This window comes from Muntiacus reevesi, chromosome 17 (assembly GCF_963930625.1).
Source record: "Muntiacus reevesi chromosome 17, mMunRee1.1, whole genome shotgun sequence".
Taxonomy (NCBI): domain Eukaryota; kingdom Metazoa; phylum Chordata; class Mammalia; order Artiodactyla; family Cervidae; genus Muntiacus; species Muntiacus reevesi.
The window spans coordinates 58,532,613-58,550,827 of record NC_089265.1 but is presented as its reverse complement, the minus strand read 5'-3'; the positions used below and the strand labels follow the sequence as shown (position 1 = coordinate 58,550,827).

At 48.1% G+C, this 18,215-nt stretch overlaps 1 protein-coding gene across 2 annotated transcripts in view; it reads right to left on the bottom strand.

Moving 5' to 3' along the window:
* Positions 1-18,215, bottom strand: part of TMOD1 (tropomodulin 1) — an 84,006-nt gene that overhangs the window by 45,705 nt on the left and 20,086 nt on the right. The window contains exon 2 of one of the 2 annotated variants that reach the window (XM_065908087.1): positions 17,808-17,951. In XM_065908087.1, coding sequence (XP_065764159.1) covers positions 17,808-17,927 — 120 coding nt within the window. In that variant the 5' untranslated portion in view covers positions 17,928-17,951. Of the gene's footprint in view, positions 1-17,807; positions 17,955-18,215 lie in introns of both variants that reach the window. The other variant, XM_065908089.1, reaches the window with a different exon arrangement.

Sequence of the window (18,215 nt, the reverse complement as noted above, 5' to 3'; positions counted from 1 at the left end):
CTGGTCAGATCAGTGCTCTCCCCGACCCGCTTTGATTCAGGGAGGTCAGGAGGATCCCAGGAGGGGTGATGTGAGCAGTCTCACCTCACTTCTTGCCGTACTCCCTAACTGGACAAATCAGAGAGCCATCCCATCGCCCAGCTCTGTGCCATTCAGTAAGAACGTGCATCTCTTCAGCCACCCACTCACACTCCAGATCCTTTCCTAAACGCCGCCTCTGAGAGGAGAAGGCTGCCGGCACACGAAGAGAGCTCTGGGCCTGGCGCACGGAGGGGTAAAGCTTGGGAGGGAAACACGACTGCTCGGCTGCAGTCTGATGTTTTCTTCCGGGACAGTTTACCGCTGCGCCGTTTCCGTAAGAGCAGTGGGTGCGAGATCAGGACACTGGAGGGTGAGCCCAGCTCTGGGAGAGTCGGGGTGAGCAGGGCCTGGCACAGGCGTCAGGGCCAGTACATACCGGGGCTCAGAGAGTGGGGCTGGTGTCCATGCGAGTGGACTTAGTGACATCTGGGAACTGGAGAGGACAGCATGAGAGAATGGCCAGCAGGTGGAAGACCGAGCCTTGACTGGTTCGTGGGTGACCGTCAGGGGCGTAAGTGGCGCCACAGACACCCCAGTTCTTAGCAGTCCTTAGACACTTTCCACGCGACGAGGGTCCGCGGATGAGCCATGTCCCAGGTGAGATGAGGCCTCCTGTGGTGACCTGTGAGCGTGCACTCCCAGTAACTGCATCTACTATAGCCCAGCTGAGTGAGGGGACAGCCTACCCGTCCTGCAAACGTCCATCTGTGACTGCCCGTGATGAGCAATCAGATTCTGTGTGACATGCTGGCAATTCAGAGTTGACCCCACCCCAAGCTTACGCCCTCACTTGGAGTAACGATATCTCCAGCACTGTGATCTTGGGCAAGTCAACTAACCTCACTGTTCCTCCATCTCTACAGCTGTAAAATGTGAATAAAGACAGTCACTCTCTCAGAACTGTTGAGAACACTCAATCAGATAACGCGGAAGAGTGCTTAGTATGCAGCGCCTGACACAGTGAGCACACAAATTAATGCTGGTGATTGTTGCTGCTCTGTGAGCAGATAAAATACATTTTGCCAGGAGGTAGGCTACCCAGATATATAGGCTGGACAGGGGGTGTGTTATCCAAATATGTCTTAAAATTTAAAAATTGAACAAATACAAATATAAAATGAATTAAGCATGTAAAGCAAGTGGATCCCAATGATCCCCACAAAGGAAGACCTGACAGATTCTTGTTACCACAAAGGATTTTGATGGTGGTGAGGTGCTGGGGTGCATTCTAGCCTCCGAAAGGATCAGTATTGTGGTGGTAAAAACCCACGAGGTTGTAACTGAGGGGAAAGGGGTTTGCAAACTTACATCTCTTTTTGAATATATCTGATAGAGGCCAGCGATTTGAAGGAGAGTTTTTTCACAATTTTGTTTTTTGGTATCTACATGAGATAATGGATGTTCACTAATTGTGGTCATCATTTCATGATGTATTAAGTCCAGTCATTATGCTGTACATCTTAAACTTCTACATTGCTATATATCAGTTATCTCTCAATAAAACTGGGATGGGGAAGGTAGGGTTTTGCAACCTTGGCACAAGCGAGATTTGGGGCTGGATGCTTCCTTGTCACGGGAGCTGTTCTGTGCATTCTTGGCTGTTTGGCAGCATCTCCGTCCTCTGCCTGGCAGATGCCACTGGCACTTCTCCAGGTTGTAACAACCAAAATATCCCCAAACACCCCCAGATGTCTCCTGGGGGGCAAAATCACCCCTGACTAAGAACCACTGTGTTAGAACTGAAACCCATATCATTATAAGATGGGAGTTAAAGATGCTTTTCATGTGTTTTAAAAATATTACTTGTGTGGCGTGTTAAAATGCAGTTCTATTTATCTTCATTGAAAGCAGTTCATTTTTAAAAAACAAAACAATTTTTCTAACCATTCTCTGCTTATTGACTCTTTAAAGTAAACACTGAGAGTATTAGCCTTGTTAGGAGTTTATTTTCATTCCATTAAATGGTACGTTTAGTGAAATACAACATGATTTTCAATTAAAACCATAGCCAGTTGCATATTTTTAAACTCTTGATTATTTATCATTTTAACTTGTTTTCAAAAACAGCATATGATAGAAAAAACAGCATATGAACTCAACTGATATACAAAAATTAACTCAAAATAAATCAAAGACCTAAATGTAAGAGCTAAAACTATAAAACTTTTGAAAGAAAACAGGCATAAATCTCTGTGACCTGGATTAAGCAATGGTTTCTTAGATATGATTCTGAAACAATAAGCAACAAAAGAAAAAATAACTTTGACTTCACCAAAATTGAACATGTTTGTGCTTCAAAGGAAACTAAGAAGTAAAAAGACAACCCACAGTTTGGTAGAAAGTTATTACAAATCATATATCTGAGAATGATCTAGTATGCAGAATACATAAAGATCTCTTAACTTAAAATATAAGACAAATAACAGAATTTAAAAGTGGGCAACAGATTTGAATAGACATTTCTTCAAAGAAGATATAAAAAATAAGCCCATGAAAAGCTTCTCAACATCGTTAGCTAACAAGAAAACACAAATCAAACCCAGAATGAGATATTACACTTCACACCCTTTTACCCATAAAAAAGATGGGTAAAAACAAGTGTTGGTGAGACTGTGAAGACATTGAGACATCCATACACTGTGGAGGGAAATGTAAAAAATGCATCGCCTTTGGAAAACAGTCTGATAGTTTTTCAACAGATTAAAAACAGAGTTATCGTATGAGATAGCAATTCCACCTCTAGGTAAACCCAAGAGAAATAAAAGAATATGTTCACACAAAAACGTATGCATGAATGTTCATAGGAACCTGAGTTATAATAGCCCCAAAGTAGAAACAACTCAAATCTCTATCAATGATGAGTGCGTAAAGAAAATGTAGTATATCACTACAACAGAATGCTGTTTTGCAATAAAGAGAAATGAAGGGCTGGTGCATGCTACATCATAGGTGAAACCTTGAAAACATACTCAGTGAAAGAAGCCAGTAGTAACAAAGGCCTACAGTGTCTGATTCCACTTTCATGCAATGTCCAGAACATCAACTCTATAGAGACAGAAAGTAGATTAATGGTTGCCTAGAGATGAGGAAGTGAAGTGAAAGTTGTTCAGTCATGTCCAACTCTCTGCAACCCTATGAACTATATAGCCCATAGTATTCTCCAGGCTAGAATACTAGAGTGGGTAGCCTTTCTCTTCTCCAGGGAAGGAACCCAGGTCTCCCACATTGCGGGCAGATTCTTTACCAGCTGAGGCACAAGGGAAGCCCAAGAATACTGGAATGGGTAGCCTGTCCCTTCTCCAGCAGATCTTCCCGACCCAGGAATTGAACCTGCATTGCAAGGGTCTCCTGCATTGCAAGCAGATTCTTTACCACCCGAGCTATCAAGGAAGCCCCAGAGCTGAGGAGGATGGTGAGAAACGCAAAATGCCAGCTATCAGGAACAGGTTTCTTTTTGAGGTGATGAAAATGTTCTAAAATTGACTATGGTGATTGTTGTATATCTCTGCGAATATACTAACAAACACTGAACTGTACACTTTAAATGAGTGAATTTTATGGCATGAGAATTATATTTCCAAAAAAAGGTGTTTTTTTAAAATGTTATTAAGGGAAAAATTACAAAAATGGCCAATGAAATACATTAAGTGCCCATAGAATGCTAAGGCTCTTTGTGTATCCGTGGCCAAAAATGACGCTGAGACTGGGCAGGCTGGAGCTGACCAGATTTAACGTGGCACTTTGTTTTACAGAGTGAGGAGCCGTATTATGTAAACCAGGCATGGAGGTGTTACATGGGTTAGAAAGTATTGCCTTGGATCTCTCATAACTATTAGGACCTAAAACTGACTCTCGGTCCCAGCTATCCAATTGGCAAAGAAAGAGTTCGCACAACATTTTATCATCACCTTTGACCAGGAGAATATTTGCTGAAGATGTTTGTGTAGAAATGTATCTTTCCTTAAATCCCTTACTCATTTTACAAACACTTACAGGGTGAGTATCACAAAGCCAGGCAGCGTGCTAAGGCACAGGGCCAGGGCCCCACCAAGGACTCCGTGATCTGGAGTGACTGAGGAGACAGAGGTGAACGGGAAAGCAGGGTAAAAGCAGAGAAAAGTCTCAGTTACAGCAGGTATGCAAAACCATGGCTTGTTTTAGCTTTTAAGGTTAATCAAGATGCTAAAGTGGGGTCCACTTTCCCGAATAGCAAAGAATGGTTGATAACTAGCCTCTACGTTGCTGTAAAAGTCACATGCGTCTGTGGTGCCCGCGGGTAAGTGGAAGCATCTAACCTTCAAGGCACTTCAGTCTCGTTTTCCCAATCTTGACGTCTGCACAGCGTAAATTTGCTGGGGATGTACTTTCTTTACAGTTAGTTCAAAGGGAGGCAGCAGTCTGCTTCTCCAGGACGGATGTCACTTCTGCAAGAGGGAATCCTAACCCTAACCCTAACCCATCACACATACACACATCTTCACTCTAAAGACCAGTGGATTAGGGTGAAACTTGCTTTAGGAGATAGCTTTGGGGTATACGACCCTGACCATGCCTTCAAGGTCCTTACTTACAGTTAGAAATTTGCTCACGTGAGGAGGGCAGTGGCTCCTGTATGGGCGATCTCTTTGTTATCTCCAAACAGGAAAGTTGGTGGTGGTGTTTCGTTTTTGGTTTTTTAATTTGGCCAAGCCACGTGGCATTGGGATCTTAGCTCCCTGACCAAGGGTCAAACCTGCATCCCTTGAGCTGAAAGCAGAGAGTCTTAACCACTGGACTGCCAGGGCAGTCCCTAGTGTTGGTTTTAAGGAGGAAGAATTTCTAGGTACTCTTTGATCTTAGCCAAAATGTAAAATTAGAGCTGGTATACACTTGGGAGTGAGGAGGACTGTGGCATCCTGGAGATCTCAATGCCTCCACACTACACAGCTCCAGCTAAGAACTGCCGTGGGTGGTGCTATTAGATCTGCTGATCTTTATGTGAAAGCTCTTGATTTTAAAATATTGACACATGATCCAAATATTTTAAAAACAATGTTCAGACCAAATAAAACACAGCTGCAGGCCAGTCTCAGCCCACAGGCTGCCATTTTGCCACCTCTGATCTGAGTTCCTATCAGACTAAAATTCCAGATAGAGAAAGTCAAGACACTCATTCATTTAGCCCTCAAATGTTTACTATCTTGCTCATTTCAGGCTCTGGGCTAGAGGAAGAAAGAGGTATATACATGTTTTTGTTTTTAATCCAGAGGTTTTAAAAATTGTTTTTAATCATCATGAGAGGTAAAATTAAGCAATCTCTTCCTGTAGTTTCCTAGCTGTAGTTTTTTAAATGGCGATTCTCTTTCAAATGTTGTAAAATTTAAAAGTTGGATGTACAGCTTGACAGGTTGGCATCTTTGTTTAGTTTTCTCACCCAGGCTCTGGAATCCAGCTGCCCGAGGATGATGGAAGCGCTGACAAACCCTCACCTGTGCTGCTGGGGGCTCTAACACACTGGGAGCAGGTGCAGTGAAGGCCAAATAGCAAGCATCTGCACAGTTATCACTACCATAGAGTCGGGGCTACACGAGGAGCCATCTCGGCCAGAACCACTGCAGGACGGTTAGCAGAGTACATGTGCACAATGCATGCGCCACAGGCCACGCACACACACACGTGCATGCACACGCACACACACGCGTGTGTTAAAAGGTCCTCAGACGGGCAGCTCAGAGCTGCAAAGCTTGGGGAGAGCCCCTGAGCCAACTCTCTCATCTTCAGCTGGGGAAACTGAGGCTTGGGAAACTGAAGTCACTTGCCCAGAGTCACACACCTCATTCGTCACACAGCCAGGAAGCCTGAGCTGATACACAGGTGACAGTGTCCTTAACTAGCATCTCGGGGGTCAGCATGGCTGTCTTCAGACTAGTGACTCAGCATACACACAACGTCTTTTAACCTGATTCTTCACGGCGGGTCTCAGGACACAGGGCAGGGCTGACCCTGTCCCTCCGGGCGTTCTCCTCATCCTCCTTTTCTGCCTCACGCTCAAGGAAGATGCCCCATTTCCCTGCTGTTGGTGGACACTGGACATCCTGAGACAATGAATGTGACCACACTCCACAGGGGATCTCAGGTGGGGAGACACACGAGTGTGAGCAGCTTCCTTCCCCCGGGGCTTCCTGAAGGAGGGGCTCCTGAGCTGAATGGGTCCCAGGGCTCAGGCGGGGCACAGCCAGGTGAAGAGGAGAGAAGAGGGAGGTTACCGGGGGACAGAAAGCACAGCACGGAGGCGTGGCAGAGGAGGGCGCCTGGCTTGTCAGGGGAAGCAGCCGGAGGCTACAGGGTTCAGAATCATCTCTGCCCCAGACACCAGCCCAGCTCAAGCCGTGGTGTTTACTGCTGAAGCATCAGGGTAGCCTCAGGCTGGTGTGGGTACCGCGCCGACTTGTGTACCTGACCAGGTCACCCCCCAACACAGTCACAGATGCTCAGCCCCTCCACCAACCCACAGAATCGTTATCAAACTCATCAGGCTGGCAGAGAGAGCTTTTTCCTGAGTTGACCTCAACTGACTCCAGCCTCCCCATCTTCTCGCTTTAAGTATTCCATGTTCCAGCCACTCCAGGCTGCTCCGCATTCCGCAGCCTCGCCCCACACCATCACCCTGCCAGCGCATCACTCAAGCTATGCCCTCTGCCTGGAATTCCACCTCTCCGCCCCCACTGCACTCATCCTTCAAAGCCCTTCTCCTGGGCACCCTGTCCAGCCTTTGCAGTGCTCCCCACACCGATCTGGTGATTCTCTTTCCAAACACCCGGAGGCATCTTGCCAGTTCTTATATAATGCTCCTTCTAATTTGTCTTGGAGCACATTTATGCCATATCCCTCTCCCCAAAGGAACTGAGTGCCCCTCAAAGGCCAGCTGAGATGTATCCAATCTTCTCTGAATCCCCAATCCCAGGTAATAGGTGCTCCTGTGTTCTGAATTGTCCAGAATCACACAGCACCGACGCTCCAGCAGGGAAAAGATGGTATTTCTTAGACGCCCTCCAGGTCAGCATCACACCTGCTACCCTGAGATGTTTGCTGGTCTATCCAACTGCTGCCCCATGCAGGTCTGGGGAAGGGGAAACATTATGAAAGGTGCCAGTGTGGGGGTGCCCACCATGGGGCCAGAATTTACTGATGGAGATTTTGGGGAATGCCAAACTAGAGAGTAAGACCTTTGTGACGTTTCCTTCAGGGATCTGGGTTGGTTTGGAAGTGAGCTCCCCTCACTTCCCCTCGGAACATTCGGCAGAGCAGAACATCAGCCATAAAACTGGCAAACTCGCAGCGACAGGCTTCAAATAGCCCCCAGCATCATGTCTCCCCGTCTGCAGTGATGGAAGCACTCTGACTTAGCCGTGCAATGGCCACCTAGGTAAGAGACTGCATTTCCCAGGCTCCCCTGTGGCTAGGTCGGGTCCCAGTATGAGAGCTGTCCAGTGGCGATCTCCAGTAACTTTCCTTAAAAGATACTTGAAAAATGGCTTCTTTCCTTTTCTCCCCACCTCCCACCCCTTCCCTCTATTCTAATGTCTGGACTGCAGTGATTATGGCCACCGCTTTGGACCATGAGAATGGGGGCTACACCTTAGCGATGGAAGGAAGATGAGCTGAATGCTACCTGGGACTCTGGGAAGTCTGGGGACCTAAGCTCCGTACCTGCCCTAGACTTCCCGCCTCTGGGCGTACTTGAGAGATGAATAAAACACCTCTTGGTGGCGGTTTAGTCTAAGTCATGTCCAACTCTTGCGAGCCCGTGGGTTGTAGCCTACCAGGCTCCTCTGCCCATAGGATGTTCCAGGCAAGAATCCTGGAGTGGGTTGCCATTTCCTTCTCCAGGGGATATTCCAGACCTAGGGATCAAATCCAGGTCTCCTGAAATGCAAGCAATTTCTTTACTGACTGAGCTACCACTGCTTAAGCTGTGTTATTTTGAATTTCTATTACTTATAGACAAACTGCATTCTCACTGACAACTGGGTTCTCACCCCAGGGCTTTGAGGCCACACACAGGGCACTGGTGCTCCTGGACCTTGACTCCCCTTTCTGTAAAATGATCAACATCATTTTTGAATCTTCAGAATAAAGGTTTGAACTCTATATGAGAAGCAGATGATGGCGATCAGTTCTGCCACCACAGGGCATAACTGTTCGCTTCCACTCAACTGGGAAGACGCCGCATTACGGGGAGCCCTGTGAGGGCAGCCGCTTCTGACTGTGCAGACGGTGCGCTGCACAGCCCACGGGCGTGACGCGTTCTCTGGCTTGTGTGAGCAGTGGCTCCTGGAGTTCCGCAGCTCACAGCCTGCACAGCTGTGCCTGGCTGCCCTACGTCTGAGCTGGGGCAATGTGGCTCTGAACTGCAAAAACCCTAGATTCCAGGCGGCAGGTCATACATTCACGTTCAATAAACATTTATCAAGCACCTGTTATGTTCCAGACACTGGGCTAGGTACTTTTCCATCTGTCTATTTGTCTAAAAATCTGTCATGTGAGTCGTCAAAATTGGAAACGGGAGGTCTAAAGTCCAATCAAGTGGCAAAACTTGGTTGCTTTTGTCTGTATAATTGAATGAGCCGGCCAGCATTTTCAGACAGGAAGCTTGCACATAAACATTCAGGTTTCCAGCGTTTCTTGAAGACTTGGATGATGTGACAGGGCCGGGGAGCAGCGGACTGAAGTAGCAGGTGCCGTCTGGTCAAACACAAAGCCCCTGCCTGCCTCAGTCCCCACCACTCCCTACTGTCTCTGACACAGAGGCCGACAAACAGTTAACAATTGCTGGCTCTGCTGTTGCGTTTATTCCTTGAGGGTGACGTGGTAAATGAGAACTGCCTTATGTCCACCATCTCTTTTCAAGAGCAAAACAGCAAGAAACGACCCAAGACGGCCATGTGCCTCAAGAAAACTGGCCCAGCTTCCGACCTTCATTATATTACCTCCCTGATGCTGTGGGGGCTTTCTCTGCTGTCTCTTGAGCAGAAAGTGAGGGAGTGAGAGAGATGGGGAAGAAACTGGGGGAGGTGGGAAGGCCGGGTTAAAACTTCACCATCACTTTTCTTTAAGGGTGATCGGAATCAAATAAAGCAACATGTTTACATTTGTGAAATTTGGATAATGGGAACACAGGTGTATTCTGTACACTACTATATGTTTAACATATTGCCTATTAAAAACATCACAATCTAAAGGGAAACGGCTCAGGGGGGCCCTCTTCAGTGGGGCAGGCGCTTCACTGGGAGCGTGGAGGGGAAGGGTCAGGAAGGGTTCCCAAGGGAGGGGTGGAGAGGCTGGGCCTTGAGAGATGGGAGGGTTCTGACTTGAGAATAAAGGGCTCCATATCCAAGAGGTCGCCCAGAAGCAGAGGTGGGGAGGAGGGGGTTCCGGGGAGGCTGGAGGCCTGCCTGGGGGAAGTAGCGGGGTGCAGAGGAGGGTGGGGCGGTGGTCACGGTGCCAGCAGACCGAGGCTGGGCTGGGGACACAGGGACACCGGGCCTCACTCGCCCTCACCCCGCCGGGCCCACCCTTGGCTCCGTGCGCGGCCGGCAGTGTTTCTAAGGATGTGTGCCTATTTTTAGAGCAGAGATTTATTTCTTTCCATTTCAACTGTTTACTTCTGTCCTGGGCTTGTGAATCTGCCGGTTTGTGTTACAAGGGAGAACCACAGCCCCGTGGACCAGACATGGCTGCTTTCTGCACGGCCAAGAGTGTCCTCTGGTGTATAGGATAGGACGTGGGCCACGAATAGCGAGGGCTTATGATTCTGTGGACTGTGGTTGGAAGCCACGCAGTGTGACCAGGGGCCCCAGGATTCTGTCCTGGGGCAGCGGCTGATTTGCAGTGTGGCCCTGAACCAGTCCCTTCCCTCCCCTGGGTTTCAGGCTGCTGCTGTTACATTGGCTTTTCATCACCAAAGTGGCGATAATGCTCCTGATCTCAGGAGTAACGCTCCGATGAGCTACAGAAAACACCAGGCGAGTGACACGTGTGCGGGAGAAACTCTGCAAACCAGCGTTTCTTTGACCTGCACTGTGTTCGTACAGGCGGGGGTTGGGGTGGGGCCTAGATCATCTAATTCTGAGATCCTACAGTTCTAGAGGTCTTCTCCTCCATCCTTCCTCCCTGCAATTCATGGCCCCAGAATTCTGAACACATTATGGGCTGGGGGAGGCAGGTCTGTCGCCTACCAGCTGTGTAATTTCGGGCATCCCTTTCCTTTCCTTAGAGTGGTTTTAACCCCAACCTGCAAGGATCAATCTCATAGAATCCTCGCGGAGATTTTATGAGACAAGGCCCATAAAACACAGGCCAGCACCTGGCGCGTGAGATGATCTCACCGGAGAATAGTTGCAGTTTTTTATTTAAATTATTGTTGCTGGCAGGGGCCTGCTGTTTTCTACTGTTGTCTCTATAACGTGTCACAGGTTCCCAACTGCAGACTTCAGAATCCACTTGAAGGATCCAATTTCTTTATAAGTCTGGGATTATCTCTACCTTCTTCCATGCAAATATTTTCATCCTTTTACTGAGACACTAAAAAATATTACTCCTTTTCCTCAAAGCCTCATTAACAAGTAACATGTATAGTTAAATTCTTTAGGCTGGTAGTTTTTTTTTTTTTTTTCTAAGATTTGTATTTATGGGAAAATAACGTAACAACTTCAAAAGAAACTGGATTAGAAAAAATAATTTGCTGGTAATTCCCAACTTTGCTCTTCAAGGTCCCTTCCAGGCTCATCCCACATGCCCTCACTGCTGGTGGTAGTTAACAGCACAGGCTACTGGGTCTGACTGTCTGGGCTGGAGTCCCAACTCCTGGGCAAGCTACTTCATCTCTCTAAGCCTCAGTTTCCCCATCTTTAAAATGGGTGTGTGTGTGTTAGTCGTTCAGTTGTGCCCAACTCTTTGCGACCCCATGGACTGTAGCCCATCAGGCTCCTCTCTCCATGGAGTTTCCCAGCAAGAATACTGGAGTGGGTTGCCATTTCCTCCTCCAGGGGATCTTCCCGACCCGGGGATTGAACCTGGGTCTCCTGCACTGCAGGCAGCTTCTGTACTGTGCGAGCCACCAGCAAAATGCGGCTGATAACCAAAACTTTTGGAGGACTAAAGAAGACAAGCCATGCAGGGCTCTGTCGCAATAAATGCCGACTGTCTATTGATGCTCCAAGAGCTCAAACACTGTACCCTGCTCAAGTCGTGGTGTGACCTGTCATTCTCAAACACTGCTATACATTGCCCATTTTCCCCGCGGTCCGCTACAAAGGCAGTCTGAACCCAGCAGCTGGCTCAGCTTCAGAGCAGCATCCACTTAACCCCACAGAGACGAGAGGACAGGGCCCCTTGGGGAATCAGTCACAGCGGACACTTTTAGCACATGGAGCATTCCTCTCCCGTGGGAGTCCAAGCGCAACAATCTCATGATAAGCTCGAGTTTTTCCAGGCCGCAGACTAAGAAAGTTTTGAGGATTTTTTTTTTTTTTTTAACTGTGCACAAGTTTGGAATCTTCTGCTGCAAACAAAGCAGCTTTCCAATTCTGCATACTCTACTGTGTCACATGACACTGGGGCTTAACAATTGCATCACTGCAAACATACCTGTTAACTGAATTCAGGTCATAAGACTGCCAACAACTGCTTATAAACTCAGAGATGCTTAGAGCTGGAGGGGGTGTCAGAGGGCAGCTAGGCCACCTGTGTCCATTTTGCAGACTGGGAAACTGAGATCCAGAGAGGGAAAAGCACTTGCCTAAGTAGGGAGCAGAGCCAGGATTGAATAAGGATCTCTGCATCTTAGGTTGTCCCTAGGAAGGAAAGGGGACAATTTTTCGTACAGTACCCCCCCAACTATAAAGCCAGAGCACATGCATGGCTCAAACTATCTTCCTGAGGACTCCAGTGAAGCCTTATAGTGTTGGGGCTAAGAGTGAACTCAGAGCTGTGTCATGGTTCTGCCACCACCTCACTGCAGTTTCGTGGACAAGTTACTTCACCTCTCAGTTTTCTCATCTGCAAAATGGGGATGACAACAATGCCTGCAGTGCAGGACTAGGATGACAGTTGAATGAATTAATATTTTCAAAATGCAAGAACAGCGTCTGCACATAAAAAGTGCCATCTAAGCCCTTGTTAAACCAGAATTAAAACAGGAGGGGTGGAGCATATAAGAGAGAGGACAGTGCGCCCGGGACCTGGGCTGGTTCTCCTCAGACGTGTGACCAATGCAAGCTCCCTCCTCTCTCTGGGCTCTGGTTCTGCTCTGTGAGTTGGAGGGCTGGACACCCGCCGGCCTCTGCGTCCCCTCCAGGCCAGCGGCGCAGAGGCCTCTTGTGGTCTGCATACCTTCAGCCTCTCCCTGAGCTGTGATTTCAGAACATGGGTGGAGGTCGGGTGAAACTCAAGCTGGAATGTTTGTGCTCTCAGCAAGAATGGAGCCCCACTAGATCTTTTCAAAGCTCCCATTCTGACTTGCAAATCAGGTAATAGAGGCACCTCCATGAAGGGCCAATTGTGAGGTGGAGACAAAAACCCCACTGGTCTCGGTTATCTCCTATCCTTGCTCTGATTTCTCATCTCTTTTCCTTGAACTTAGAGAGAAAGCGGTCTTTGAGAATGTCCACTTGAAACCACAGTGGTATGAGGATCGCAGGTCTCGGATTGCCAGCCCTACTCCAAAATTCAAGTGTACTTGTGCCTTCCTCCTGCCGGAGTGGGAGGCGGCGCACTCTGGAGCCTGCTTGAAATCCGAGTCTCCACGCCCTGGTCCTGTGATGCGGGGCAAGACAGGCAGCTCTCTGTGCCCAGGTTCCCCATCCCGCCTGTGTTCACAGGATACCTTGCTGTTACCCACCTGCGAGGAGGGCTCGGCTGTGGCTGGGCACAGTGGCCCTGGGAATTTGCTTCTGGGGCCAGATACTCTGATATTAGGAGTGGGGCCATTTGCCAGTTTGGAAGGGGAAATGGAGCTCCCAGCTGAGGCTCAAACAGTTCTCAGGGGCTCTGCTCTGAGAGGGTTCCTCTCTCTGCCTACTCCAAGGTCTGACATCTGGCTCTGAACCTTGTCATCACACATCCAATTTGCAGCCACATCCTAATCCTAACGCATCTCCATCTAGGGACTCAGAGCAAGTCCAACAGCCTGGAGAGTCAGAGGCGGAAGGCTTTGCGGGCTTCCCGGGGAGTCTGCGCTTCACCCTGGGAGCAGCAAAGATTCTGCAAGATGGTGGAAGGGTCGCAGAGAAGGGCAGGGCCCTTGCTGATCTTCAGGAAAGATCTCTGTCGGCAAACCCACCACTCTCTGTCCTCGGAACTCCCTAGGCTGCTGAGAGAATCCACAGTCTTTAGTCTGCCTTCACCTCCCTCTCCTGCCAGGTCTAGCCCCCTTCCAGGCTCGGCTGGCCCTCCACCAGGACCCCGCCTACACCCCCTCCACCAGCAGCTCTGTGCCCGAGCCTCTGCTTGTGGCCTTCACTCAGCACAGAACTCTTCATTTTTCTTCATGGCTTAGAAAGACCCAGGGCGCAGTTTCGGCGGCACCTGCTCTGTAAAGCCTCCTCCCGGCGGAGCTCGTCCCCTCCCTGAGCCCTCTGCGTGCCTCCACGTGGGGTGTGGTTCACGGTCCCGCTCCCCGCTGGGCTGAGCGCCTGAAGGTCAACTCCAGTGGCCTCACCTCGGGCACCATCTCCCCCTGGTTGGCTGCAGGTGTGGGCAATAGGTTGTGAAGAGCAAGTAGAGGATACGTTCCCGGAGGGGTCTGTCACTCTGTGGGGCCTAAAACTCAGGACCCCTAGACCAGGATGCTAGGTATCTAAAAGACGACATTGAGTCAAATCTGGAGGTAGGACCAGTTTATAAGCTCATGGAGACTTAGCCCCGAATGGGGCCGATGAGGCTCCATCATTCCATGGACCGGGGCAATAAGGTCTGAAGGACAGCAACGGGCTCACGGTGATGTGAATGTAAGGGGCGCCGCCAGGGCTGCCTTGGGACACCTAAGCTCTTGTCTTGCATCTTCTCTGCTAACCTACACTCCCTTCTACACGAGCTGTGGCTACTTCAGGGTTAGTGAAAAGGTACAGTAGCATTTACTGTACGGATCACTGTTAAACTAGGTTTGAAGAGTGACAGCTTTTTAAAAAAGATATGAAATATCCCATTTTTAATAAAAGTATATCAAATGGAGAATTTACTTAATTCAGTAACATTCATTCTGTACCTCCTCTGAACTGGTCATCGGCCAGGGTACCCAGGATGTACAGATACGAGAGTGCAGCAGGCCGCCTCGGGGCCCCGCCCTCGGTTCTGTCGCAGCTCCGTGGTGACTGGCCAAGCCACAGATGTGACCAGTCAGCTTCCTGTCTTGTGATGCCATAACCTGGCTGCAGAGGCAAATTCTGAGCTTAAACACATTTACATGTACTACTTATGAAATGCAAAGATAAAGACATCAAACCAGTGGAAGGGATTCCTCTAGATCTTTGTATATTAGTTGTTTAGTTGTGTCTGACTCTCTGCGACCCCATGGACTACAGCCCGCCAGGCTCCTCTATCCATGGAATACTCCAGGCGAGAATATCCCAGTGGGTTGCCATTCCCTTCTCCAGGTTATCCTCCTAAACCCGGGATTGAAGCCATGTCTCCCACATCGCACGCGGATTCTTAACCATCTGAGCCACCGGGGAAGCCCTCCACCTCTCAGTTAGGTCATGCCATGACACATTCCTAACCCTGAAGCAGCTGGCTTGAGGGCATGGTGGGTAGGGCTTTTGAAAACTCAGTCACAGCGCAGCCAGGCGGTGAAAGCCTGCAGGGCCCGGGCAAGGATCTCTGAGTCCGTGCACGCTCTGATTCAGGGTCCAGGATGTGCGGCTGTTTCTTCCATGACCAGGACTCACGGGCCAGGAGTCAAGGGTCGGCACAGGGATCCAGGAATTGCCAACATCCACTGGATCATAGAAAAAGCAAGCGAGTTCCAGAAAAACATCTCCTTCTGCGTCACTGACTACACCAAAGACTTTGTGTGGATCACAACAAACCATGGAAAATTCTTAGAGATGGGCATACCAGAACACTTTACCTGCCTCCTAAGAAACCTGTATGCAGGTCAAGAAGCAACAGTCAGAACCAGACATGGAACAATGGACTGGTTCCAAACTGGGAAAGGAGTACGTCAAGGCTATATATTGTCACCCTGCTTTTAACTTCTATGCAGAGTACATCATGTGAAATGCCAAGCTAGATGAAACACAAGCTGGGAGAAATAACCTCAGATATGCAGATGATGCCACCCTTATGGCAGAAAGTGAAGAAGAACTAAAGAGCCTCTTGATGAATGTGAAAGAGAAGAGTGAAAAAACTGGCTTAAAACTCAACATTCAAAAAATGAAGATCATGGCATCTGGTCCCATCACTTCATGGCAGATAGATGAGGAAACAATGGAAACAGTGAGAGACTTTATTTTCTTGGGCTCCAAAATCACTGTAGATGGTGACTGCAGCCATGAAATTAAAAGATGCTTGCTCCTTGGAAGAAAAGCTATGACCAACCTAGACAGCATATTAAAAAGCAGAGACATTACTTTGCCAACAAAGGTCCGTGTAGTTAAAGCTATGGTTTTTCCAGTGGTCATGTATGGATGTGAGAGTTGGACTATAAAGAAGGCTGGGCGCTGAAGAATTGGTGCTCTTGAACCGTGGTGTTGGAGTAGACTCTTGAGAGTCCCTTGGACTGCAAGGAGATCATCCTGATTATTCATTAGAAGGACTGATGCTGAAGCTGAAGCTCCAACACTTTGGCCACCTGATGTGAAGAGCCAACTCATTTGAAAAGACCCTGATGCTGGGAAAGGTTAGAGTCAGGAGGAGAAAGGGATGACAGAGGATGAGATGGTTGGATGGCATCATTGACTCAATGGACATGCGTTTGAGCAAGCTCTAGGAGATGGTGAAGGACAGGGAGGCCTGGCCTGCTGTAGCTCACGGGGCCGCAAAGAGTCATAAACGACTGAGTGACTAAAAACCACCACCCACTCACTGTCACAACTGGTACCCTAGTGAGCCACCAGCAAAAGTTTCGCTTCCTGTTCCTAAGACCTTATGCTCTGCTGGCCTCCAGGTCTTTGTTCCAAAGGGAGGAACACTTCTACCAGGAGGCACAGCAATGACTCCATCGGATTGGAAGTCAAAACCGCCACTTTTGTGGCTCCGTATTATGTCCCTGAATGAAGAGGCAGAAAGGAAATTCCTGTGCTGGCTGGGGTGATGTGTGTTGATTACTGAGGGGAAAATTCGGCTGCTGCTCCAGAAGGGTGGTAAAGAAGGGCATCCTCTGAAATACAAGGGATTCCTTGTATTTCTATAGGGCTTTCTCAGTATTACAAGGCCCAGGGATTAAAGTCAATGGAAAACTATAATAACTCAATCCAGGCAGGACTACTAATGGTCCAGGCCCTTCAGTAGATTCACTCCATCAGGCAAAGACTGAGGTGCTTGCTGAAGGCCAAGGGAGCAGAGAATGGGTAGGAGAAGAGGCAGTTATAAACACCAGCTATGACCACGTGATCAGTTAGACAAACGAGGACAATACTGTTATGAGCATCTCCTCTGTATTTTTTATGAACATGTTTGTGTATATGTGAGTCAACGTATGTGTGTATGCATTAAGTAAATATCTTTGTTTTCTTCCATTATTCTCTTAACATGTCACAAAGCATGTACCGATTTTATACGGTGGCATTTAAGTATTGTTAATTTTGTATCATAGGATTAAGTTTCAGGCTATCAAGGAGAAAAGTAAACATTATTCAAGGACTTCACTTCTCCTTCTGGCAGGTACCCAGGATAGTTGTATCACATTGGGCAGAATTATGACCTTGTTATTGTCCTATATGGAGATAAGTGTGATTTAAAAAGATGTGTACGGGTGCCAAGTTGACCACAAGTGGACATGTGATGATTCATTTTATGCATCAACTCGACAGGGCCACAGACTGCCCAAACATTTAGCTAAGCATGATTCTGAATGCGCCTGTGAGGGTCTTTCTGGATGACATTAGCACTTGAATCGGGAGGCTGAGGAAAGCATTTGGCCCTCCCTAAGGTGGGGGGGCCCCATCCGATCAGCTGAAGGTCTGGATACATGTACCACAGAAAGGCTGAAACTCCTACCAGCAAGAGAGAGTTTCTCTCTGCCTGACCTTTTTGAGCTGAGTCATTGCATTTTGTTTTGTTTTCTTGTCTTTGGACTTGATCTGAAACAGTGGCCCTTCCTGGGTCGTGAGCCTGACAGTTACTGGACTGAAACTATACCATCGGCTCTCCTGGTTCTCAGGCCTTTGGACTCAGGCTAGAACGACACTTTCTGTGGTCCTGGGTCTCCAGGTTGCCAACTGCAGATCCTGGAACTTGTCAGCCTCAATCGTCATGGAAGCCAATTACTTGTAATAATAAATTTCTTTATATCTAAATCTAGTTATCTATATATATATCCTATTTGTTCTATTACTTTAGAGAATCGTGACTAGCGCAACATACATACACGCACACACACACCCTCACAAAGGCAAGATGACTCCAGAGCTGTTGCCGTAGAAGGAAAGCAGAAACGGTACTCCAGGCGGTCAGACTGCCCCTCCCCAGGCGGTAAGCGTCACCGTCCTTGCACGTGTGACAATGTGCCGCCTTTAGTGCCTACTCACATCAGGGTCCAGCTCATCCAGCTCATTTTCCAGGGTCCTCAGCTCCTCTTCTGTTAGGGCTCCAAGGATTTCATCTTCATCCAGGTCACGGTATTTCTCTAGTTCTCGTCTGTATGACATTGTGAAAGAACCTTCTGTGCTGACCTACTGGAAAGAGAAAAATCTTAGAAAGATCCTTCTTGGATTCATTCTCAGAGCAAGCAGATGCTTGTCAGTCACAAGGAGGCCTGGGCATGTTTTATGAATTGTCAGGATAATAATTACTATAATGGGATCCTGAATTAAGCTGGATTAATTCTCTAATAAACTGTGCAAGGTAAAAGTCCTGAGGGCATGCGGTTTAACAAAATGTAACTGTTGTAATTGGCATGGCCATTTGTTACAAGTAATAGATGATTATAAATGGCC